Source organism: Monopterus albus, unplaced genomic scaffold, assembly GCF_001952655.1.
Source record: "Monopterus albus unplaced genomic scaffold, M_albus_1.0 scaffold34.1, whole genome shotgun sequence".
Lineage (NCBI taxonomy): Eukaryota > Metazoa > Chordata > Actinopteri > Synbranchiformes > Synbranchidae > Monopterus > Monopterus albus.
The window spans coordinates 2,350,155-2,360,630 of record NW_018127914.1 but is presented as its reverse complement, the minus strand read 5'-3'; the positions used below and the strand labels follow the sequence as shown (position 1 = coordinate 2,360,630).

Here is a 10,476-nt window from a genome sequence, read left to right as displayed (position 1 = left end):
ACAGAGGGCTCAAATCATGAAAAATCTAAACAAGGAAGGTTCCTGAGGTCTCAGCATATTTTAAGCTGTTTTAGATTTTTCCGATTTTCTGCAGAATAACATAACAGCCTGAATAATCATTCATCATAATGATTATTGAGACTATCTGTAGAAGACAAGCTCTAATTTCAAAGGTTTTTATGAGGGTAAAAAAAAAAAAAACATACGATTTCCTGATCATTTTTAAAATCACAAGAAGCAGGGCTTACAGAGGCTGAAGTAGCATTTGTGAATATGACATTTCACAGAAAGCATCTGCACTGAATTGTATCACCATCATGTTAAGTTTCAAATAGCATGCTTGATGAAGTTACAGGATCTGACAGTGATGTACAGTATTATGCAAAGAAAGAACTAAGCTGTTCAAAGTTTGACCAAATAGCCAGAGAAACCAAAATAAAAATTTCACAAGTATGGACTATGTTAAAATTTCATCCCAGCAATGCAATATAGTGTTGTTAAATGGCCACAAAGCTGCAACAAAACGCCCAGGATCTCTTTGGGAGTCCAGTTCAAGTATTTATCAAATATAATACTAAATATTATGAATGGTGTTTTTGTTCAACATCATAAGATTAAGTCTGTAGTGCAGATCTCTGTTTTATAGTTTATCCAATGGTGAGAAAGGGCCAAGCAGTCAAATGCTCTGTTCAGTACATACAGAGAACATTTCATCTTTGTCAGAATCTTTGTTTATGTTATATGTTAGCAGAAATATTGCAACTGGATTTTTTAACCTCTCAAATATCAGTATCAACCTCAAAAATCCATGTCTAGCCTCTCCCAGGTGTAATCTGGATATAATACCACGAATTACAACAAGATGAAGTCTCCAAAAGGATCTATTAAAAGCCAGTGTTTGAGTCTTGAAGTATACCGTTGTAGTCAAAAATGATGTGTTTTTAAACAAAAAAAAAGAATGAAAGGGAATTCAAAACCTTGTGAAAGAGGACGTAGACTAAAGCAGAGAAGCAGGAGAAATGTGCAAAAGAGCAGGAATTCGCAACAGAACAAGAAAGAAATTAAGAAATTTCACCAAAGCTTCATTAGTCAATAATCCACTACAAATAAAGCAAATATCTTTTTAAAAATGTATTGTTTCCTGTTGAACATCACTGCTCCATGCTCCCAGAGGGAATGGTTGTCATGACAGCATCAGTAGTTTATTAAGCTTCAGGACGCAAGAGAAAAACACCTGTGAAGGAGAATGACCTTTTCCACACAGCTCTATGAGCTCTTAGGAACACATATTATTTATAAAATACTAAAGGCATAAAATGGACGTGGAGCAGATATGAGCAAATAGGGTGCAGTATCAATGGTGGAAGCAATACTTTATGAGGAATGCTAAAGGCAAAAATACTGTATGTCCAAAACAACCCTGACTGAATGGCTGGAGTTACTAACACATTCATAAAGAAATATTAATAATAATATTAATTAATAGGGATGAACTAAACAAGTAATATGATTTTTTTTTCAACACGAGCTTTGGGAAATTTTGATGGGCATTTTCCAGTCTTTTCTTTTGTCATTTTATACGCTAAACATTTCTTCTCTGTCATAAGTTTTGGTGCCACAAAATTCCTAATTTGTGTAGTTTGTGCAGCAACACCAAGCTATGATTCAATTTCATGTTATTTATTACAATGAACAAACTGGAACTCTGTGCCAATACTTCCAATAATGACTACTGGCAGTAAGACAACGTCTACCTCTATGGAGTAGGTCTGGTCATGCTTGACAGTCTCGCCGCTCCGCAGTGTCTTTGCGAAGGTAAACTCCGTGGTGGGAGGGGCTTTATTTCCTTCTTTTGATCCATCTGGTCCTCCGCCTGAGACCCGGTCTCCTCCCACAGACAGATCCGGCTCAACCTCCACCCTTCCCTGCGAATTCCCCTCCGAGTCCTCGGGTGTTTTCTTTTTCTTCGTCTTCTTCTGTTTCTTCTGGGAGTCCGCATGAGCTTTTCTCTGGCGGTACTCAGCCAGCTGGGGGGGGGTTAAAAGATAAAAATCAGACTTACTTCAAAGGTGGTCCTGGGAAGTGAAGACACATTAGCAAACACTTTTACCAGCCCTTCTTTTAAATGCTATTCTAGCCTACATTTGCTGTCATAGCTTCCATTTAGAGCTTTGTTTATCTGACCCTAATACTTAGCCTGAAGGGGGAAAATCGCCAGCTTCAGCCTAATTCACAGCTTCAGTCTGACTAGAACAGTGTCAACACCTCTAATAAAGACAAACAAAAACATATCAACCTACTCTGACTCTACATAGTTTGGAGAAACTCCAGCGATACATTGTGTGCCCCAAAAGGCATCTTTCCTGCTCTGAGCGAATCCTCCTTCCTCGTGTCCATCTGAACCGGACACATGCCTCTTGCAGTGCCAGGTGCTAATCCTGACTAAAGGGATTACATTTTCAAACTATGTCAGCAATCTGTCTAAAACACCCAAGAACATGTTCTGTAATCTTCATCATTTTCCAAATTTACTTGGCTTTACTCAAAAATAGGCATCTGTTGTTTCCTCTAAAGTATTTTAGATTCACACATTTGACAGAAATAACTGTTAGTTAACTGTGTTAGTTGAGGTTTCATTAATTGGGAATAAGTTCATAACTCTTCATGGTTTTCTTTGTGGTAGCATCATCCTGATTGGACATTCTTAATCACCATTGTCTATTCTGCCCCTAAAGAATAATGTTTAGTTTTACAGATCTGTAATAATCTATTTCAATACACCTAAATATGCTGACAAAAAAATGTAATTTAGGAGACTACAACTTAAGGAGAAAAATACATTTAAATAGAGGCATTCTTTTAAGGAAAAACATAAATAAATATTCACTATTTATTGAAAACGTTTTTGCACTGGCAGATCTCTCAGGATCTTTAGGTTGCACCAGCAGTTAATTGAAACTGATCCACTAGAGGTGTAACACTGAACTTTTTAAATGAGTCTGCTTTTCCTTATTTGCACCAAGTTACAAACTGTACTTCTTTCAAGGAAACTTCTAGGAAACCACCAAATCATATTTTTTATATCCATTGTCATCATCTCACTTGTGTGATGCTGAAATGTCTTTTTACATCTTGTTATTACAAAAAAACTTACACAAGCAACTGAAGTCATATTTATAAGGTGACATCTCACATTTCAGCGCATGCACTGTACTAATGTGCAACTACTCCTAAAGTATCACTCTCCTTCTCCTGCACTTTCTTTCTCACACACACACACACACACCAAATTGACACTGTCTCACCAGGGAAATGATACCAATTACACAGCCTAGACATTCTTTACTACTGATATCCATTATGCATGGGCCACTGGTGACAGCCCAGGCAGCAGGGGCTACAGGTGTCACACCACAGGTGCTGTGTGGGTTTCCGTAGATGTAGACAGCCTATTGCCAAGGACACCGTGCTAATGCCTGCTCACCAGCCAGGGACGTAGCCCTGTTCACCAGGACAGACAATACAAAACTTAACTACAGATGAAATAATTGGTCACAATAATCAACAAGAAATTCTTCAACTATCAAAATACTCACAGATTCATTTTTTTGTTGACTGACTTACTGTATCATAATCCTAAATGTATGTACTTTTTAATAGGTCTGGTGATGCTGTACAAAAGGTTAGAGGCTGACACGACAGAGCTGAGAGTGTGTGCCGTGGTCACGTCCCACCTACAACACACAGCTTAAAAGCTCAAAGGACTCTTGATCTGTGCCTCTGCAGCTCCACACATGCTACACACCCCACCCAAATATACCCACTTATCTGTATTTGTATAAGAGCTTTATCCATCAAAAACGAGGGAACAAAGAGTGAGAGATAAATGGTCTTATACTTGTATAGCGCCTTTCTATGCTTTTACAGCACACTCAAAGCGTTTTCACACATTATTCGGCCATTCACCCATTCGCACTCCCAAGCACTCACGCATTCACACACCGGTGACATCACCGGGAGCAACTGGGGGTTCAGTGTCTTGCTCAAGGACACCTCGACATGTTGACTGGACAAGCCGGGAATCGAACCGCTAATCCTCCGGTTAGGAAACGACCCGCTCTACCTCCTGAGCCACAGCCGCCCCCATAAATGAATTCTGTCCTCTAGAATGTGAAATCTGGTGGTTCAGTGATAATAACATACTGGTATCAGTGTTATATGCAACAGACCTGCCAGAGAGAAATCAGAAATCTTTTATAAAAGTCCAGATAGCCCTGACCTTTCACTGAGCTGCTTATGAAAAGCTGGCTGTCCTGTTTGGCTGAGCAGAACAGAGCAATGGTTGAGCATATGGAGTACTGGAGCTCGTGTAGCTGCATCACCATCTGGGAAGCAGAGACTACGTAGGTGTATCACCATCTGCTGTCTGAGAACATGTACACAGTCTTTATCGTTTATAGTATCTGACTAACAGTACTGACAACAACAACAACAACATCCAGTAAACTGTGCTTGATTTTTTCAGATGGTAAGTTGCAGTCACAATGTGGTGTTAGTGGAAGGGGTGAGGCTACAGAAAAATCAGTGTGGTGACAGTCTGATTGAACAATGATGTCTGTGTAAATCTGTAGACACTGTGAAAACAGAAGGAAGATGTATTTTCAGCAGAATAGGTTTTAGCTTATGGACATTATAAAACCATGCAACTACACTAACATACTAATATATACAGTATACAAGTTTTTATACTATGAGATTTTGCAATTTATACAGTTAACACTAACATATCTCTTTATTATGGGGTGTATCAGAATCTGAGAATGTATGAATGAATGTAAACATGTAGTCTGACATATAAGAAAAGGCTGAAACTGGCAGCTTGCAGCCCCCCTGACATATCATGTGTCAATGACAGTGCCAGCAACATTGTGTTAGTCATCACCTTCAAGTAACAATGGCCAACAGTCCTGGAAAAAACGAAGCTACATATACCCCACCCAGTTCATCACCGGTACAGCAGTACAGAGCTATGTTTGTGTAACATTCATCAGGCTTTGGAAACAGAAATGCTGCACTTAAGTCTATTTACTTTTCCAATATGGTTCTGACTGGTCGGTCAATAATACACAATTAAAGGTACCAAAGAATGGGAGAGCATTCATATGTAAGCTCAGAATAAAAGTTAAATAATGTTTGCCTATTATCTGGCCCCAAAGAGGCGGTGTCAGTCCATGCCATCATAAATCTTCAGAGCCCCACATAAGCAACACCATTTTCCAGACCTAACCTACCCTTAACACAAATCATCCCTGAATCCTATCCTCACCCAAGCAAAGAGCAGATATGTGGATTGATGCACCGAATCTGCATTGCATTTGCTCAGGTTAAGCAGTGGCTGGACCAACTGGCTTGTAACAGCAGTCACCTCTGAGAGCCGGGTCCACTCAGTTGTCCAACCACTGACACTGTTGTGGCAAGGCTGTCTAGCATAAGAAGACAAATCCAGTGAGTTTGCAACCATATGATCACCAACATCAATATGAGTTCTGTGTAGGCGTAGGAGTGAAGTAAAGTCATGCTTATGGTTAAGCCTGCAACAGCAATAATTCCCAGGAGGTACATATTGCAGTCAATAAAGTGCTAAACGTGGTAAAATAAATAGATAAATAAATGAAATAAAAAGGTACATTGAGGTAAGGCAATGCAGCAACAGCACATGGACAGCAGAGAGGGTGTTCTCTGTCATTTAAAATCACCTTAAGCATCACTGATAAACTTTTATTTATGTTTTCATTGTTGAGACAGCTGGAAACCCTCGAGCAAATTACAGATTTTCTGAAATGCAAGTACAGTTAAATTGGCTTCAGTCTAAATTGCAGACTAACAAATCACTCATTTCATTGTCTGAAATAAAATCTTATTTTTTTCCAACCCTACACACACCTTTGCCTTGCTGTGAATGTCAAGCCATGAATGACGCTAACTGATTCTGAGTGAGGTGCTTGTACAGCATCATTCTCCTAATGACTGCTGTGAGAGTCTCCTTCCCAGCCCCAGAAACAACAAGGCTCAGCAAGCAACACAGAAATGTCTTTAGAGAAGGCTGCTACTACTGTGGGCCTGACCAAAAAGACCAGTGTAGCGCACCAGATGCACCTTTACTGGCAGAGGTCACTTTGTCACATAGGCCTCCAATATGTTTCTATTACAACTCATCTAATTCGAGGCTCAATAACTTCAACTTACTGCATCCCGGCCACCTGAAGTGCATGGCTTGTAGGTGCAATATACCGGGTATGAATCCAATCTGTCCGCTCCCAAACTGAAAGGGCTGGGCTTTCTTAAGTCCTTATACACCCAACAAATTATCTTGTTGTTGTTTCAAATCACAGTATCTGTTTATATGCATAACAAACTGCAGTTCATCTGGGAGGCAATCGTGACTTAACACATTAAAGCTTGTTATTGGGTGCAAACCAGAGTGGCATTAAAACTGTAGTACACGATCAAACTGAAAACCTGCAAAAACTATAAAAAGCATCCTTATGTGAAACAGCTTGATCTTAAACAAACAAACAAAAATGAACATGCAGACACTAGTTCCTACCTGAAAACCTACCACAGTGGCCCAGACAGGCTAACACAGTCAGCTTTGCTGTGCATCTGCAGCTTCTCATTGCATCTATGTTTTCTCACCTCCGGTCACTTTCTTGTAAGATGCTGACTGCAACAATACTGCATCAAATTAAAACATATTTGGCATATCAAAATGGTCTAAAGAGCTTTTTCTGTCATCACAGAGGTTTCTGGAACTGCACAGAAAGTTAAACTCAGTCATCATCCAGGTTGTAGCTAATTCAAACCGAGCAGCTGTTAGACTGCCACATTCAATTAATCACCTAGCAATCCTTCTAAGGATTGCTCCTCCAGTACAGCATGACAAGAATTTCAGAAGCGTTCATTGTTTTGTGGCTGATGTACAGATAAATAACAGTCTGAAAGTAAAACTTTCACATGCTGATTAAGTTAACCTTAACCTGACAGTAGTAGTAGTCACAGTCCATTCATCACACAGAGCAATGCAGTCCACAATTAGTCACCTCTAGGATTAACCATTTAGGCCTAAACTTGTACATTTGCTTGCCTCAAAATCTCAAATGCTGCCTAACAGTGGCACTGACACTGAGCGGGGGCAAGAAGAGACCATGTTCAAATCACAGACTTCCCTCCTGGCAACAGTAAAAGGTGCCACACAGTATCTGAGTCTATGCGTTTTAGTTTACACTATGTTCAGCTCATCATTGTAGAGTTTCAGGAGATGATGGCTCAAAGGCATGTCTACCATGTAACTGCAGCTCAAGTCTTGCACAAATAACTCCAAAATGCACACATCAATATGGTCATTTTTTCCACAGAGAAAAGTGACATCAACAATATATCTGCAGCTAATGGCTTGGAATGATAACCTGACCACAACAGCCCACAATTTGCACTGTGAGCATTGTCTGGTATGACCAAATAGACACATGCATGAGACATCATTTCAAGCATCCTATACTTTTTATGACTGATAGTTTTACCTTCACACAGACATAAGCATGAACCCTTGCTTGTTGCTTTTTGATTTTTAAACTGGAAAATCATGGTGGTTCTATGTAGATTGTTTAGCTTCTGAAGTAAATACATGTATGCAGATTCAGGCTCATACTTTCCAAAGCAGTTTAAATGTTTGTCAACATAATTTGAGAGTTTCATCATCTAATCACGCCCCATGGTTTACTGCTTCTTCACAAATATACTTATCAAGTCAAATCCTGTGATGTTTTCCAGATTTAGATTAATCTAATAGCTACAGTAAGCTTACAAAATCCAATTCAAGCTTGAGAGGCTACTGGAGCAAGGGTTTATGTCCTGGATATCTTTGCTAACAAATAGCAAAGGGTTATCTTGTGAAGCAACCAGGGAGATGATCTTTTTCATAGTGTCTCTCACTGCACAAGCACAACAGCTGGAGCACGAGGACTGCTACAAAACCAGGAGTGACCAAAAGACACAACGCAGCACATTAGATGTTTCTCTGCAGCATTTTTGAGTCTGCCTAATAAAATCCAGTTCCATTCTCAATAACAAATCTTATTATTATTTCTGCAAATGTATGGAGTTTACATAGAAACACACCCAGACAAAAATTTGGAGAGTAATACACAGTCAATAGTGGTGACAACTACTTTTGTTCTTTGATAAGGCTATCGAGATTAAGTGTTTACATAGAAACACACCCAGACAAAAACTGTAATTTGGAGAGTAATACACAGTCAATAGTGGTGACAACTACTTGCAACTTTTGTTCTGTGATAAGGCTATCGAGATTAAGTCTACAATCTGTAAATTGTTACACTGACTGAAAATATTATTTTTAATGTAATACCTGTTACAAATATGTCTGATCCAATTAGCAACATGGCCTCAGGATGTTTATCTATTTATTATCATAATGTGCTATATGACAAAAGTGGAGGTCGGCACATAGCACCTTTGGTCTGAACAGCTTCAGTTGATATGTCATGTTATTAAGGAGTTCCTTGCAGGCATGTAACAGAAAATTCACAGGCAAGATATTTGGGTATGCAAATATCAATAACACAACTGCTGCAAGGTCACACAGCACATCACCAGTCAAAGCTACAAGAAATGCAGGCTCACATAGAACAATGTACAATTTATTTCACTGCCATTTATCACACTAAACAATGCTTTTTGTGACAAAATAAAATGGCATGGGCATTAATCCAGGTTTACCAGGCAAAATTAGGTCTACAATTACCCTTTCTTTTTGCAGCACTGTGAATAGTTTGGAGGTTCTCCTGACTCAAATGCTGATGCTTCTGGTTTATAAAGCAAATGTAACACAAGTCTGTCATGTGGGGCAATGTGGGGATATGTCCTGTCTACCCTGTTACACCAGCCTGACAGCCTCACTTCTGATTGCATTTATAAGTATTTGATAACAATGTAGTAGCTTACCTTGTGGGTAATTAAATTAGTATTACTAATGCACTTCTGCACGACAGTTATCGAAAAAGAAAAAGGAAACACAGAACAACGTTTCAGACATGTATCATGACAAAGGAGTTTGTAGCTAACATTAGCTATGCTAACCCCCGGCAAGCCAACCCGGGCTGTCAGAGTCGGAGCAGGGCGCATGTTTGTTGAGACTGACAGCTGAGAGGGGGATACGAAGGGGAGGTGGTAACAAAAAACAGCTGACAGACCTAATCGAAAGAAATTAAGTTGTCAACAATATTAAGTTACTATTTTAAAGCTTTTATAGCAATGTTAGTGAATTATGCTAACAAAAAACTGAGAATCCCACCTTTGCTTTGCCGGCCTCCAGCTTCTTCTGCCTCTCCTCGTCTTCCATCACCGTTGTTCCTGTGGCTAAAACAAAAGGCAAACTGCTTCATACGAAATATCAGTAAGAAAAATGTCAAAGCTAACTCAAAGCTAGCTCGCTGCCACAGACTTCCAGCAGCCTTTACTTGATACTCTCTCCTTTTTGGAAGTCCGCCGCCATGTTTTCCACGTAAACATGAGACCCAACTATGATGACGTCGGGTAGGTGCCTTCACGGCCACACCCCCTGGCATTCCACCAGTGTTGCCTTCATTTGCTGACAAAATGTCGGAAATTCTGAGTTCATCACAGCAGCAAGAGTTTTGATCAGTGGTAGAAGAGTATTTAGTAGTGACAGGGGGAAATATTCGTATTCTTTACAACTGTTACATATAAAGGCCTCCTTGAAGGATAGGTTTAACATTTTTTCAGGATGTCTCAGAAAGATGCCCATATGGACGCTGCACCGAATCTGCTTTTTCTTTCTGTAATTAGTCCTCCAGTTAACGCTGGCCATTAAAAATCCAAAGCCCTTCTTTTGTGAAAAAACGTATGATGCCTCAGCCAACCCAGTTAGACAAATCAATTGGATATCTTCCAGAGTCACAGTCTTTTTATTACAAAATTCTTTGTTTTTGTTACTATCCCTCAATTGCAACTTAACAGAGAAACACTGTCCAGAAAAATAGCAGGTGGGAATGTTATACAAAAAAAACCTATAACTGCAAAGATATCTGCTTAATTCTATTACCTAGACTGTTTGTATAACTGCTGAAACCAGATAATCACAAGCTACCCAGCAGTACATAAAGTACTTTACATATTGTTATGAATATCATATCACTGCTATGATTGTTATGAATTTCACAGTATCATGTATCACTGTGCCTCCCAGGAATTTACTCCCTTAAAAAGGAAATATCTGAGCTGTCGTGGCTGAATGTGGCAGCAGGTAACCTGAGAGACTGGCATCGGTTTCTAGGACAGATGTGCGATGGTAAATGAAAAGCCAGTATTTTACTGACAGACTCCATGTAGAATTGATCTGAGTCTACAAACAGCTCTAACACTAAAACGCCACAG

General features: G+C 39.5%; 1 protein-coding gene across 1 annotated transcript in view; it reads right to left on the bottom strand.

Moving 5' to 3' along the window:
• akap9 (A kinase (PRKA) anchor protein 9) overlaps positions 1 to 9,589 on the bottom strand; it is a 56,889-nt gene extending 47,300 nt beyond the window's left edge. Inside the window, exons 1-2 of the mRNA XM_020597497.1 lie at positions 9,374 to 9,589; positions 1,755 to 2,027 (exon numbers count right to left, since the gene is read on the bottom strand). Of these exons, the coding sequence (XP_020453153.1) occupies positions 1,755 to 2,027; positions 9,374 to 9,421 (321 nt within the window). The 5' untranslated portion in view covers positions 9,422 to 9,589. The remainder of the gene's footprint in view (positions 1 to 1,754; positions 2,028 to 9,373) is intronic.
• Between the last annotated feature and the right edge of the window lie 887 nt (positions 9,590 to 10,476).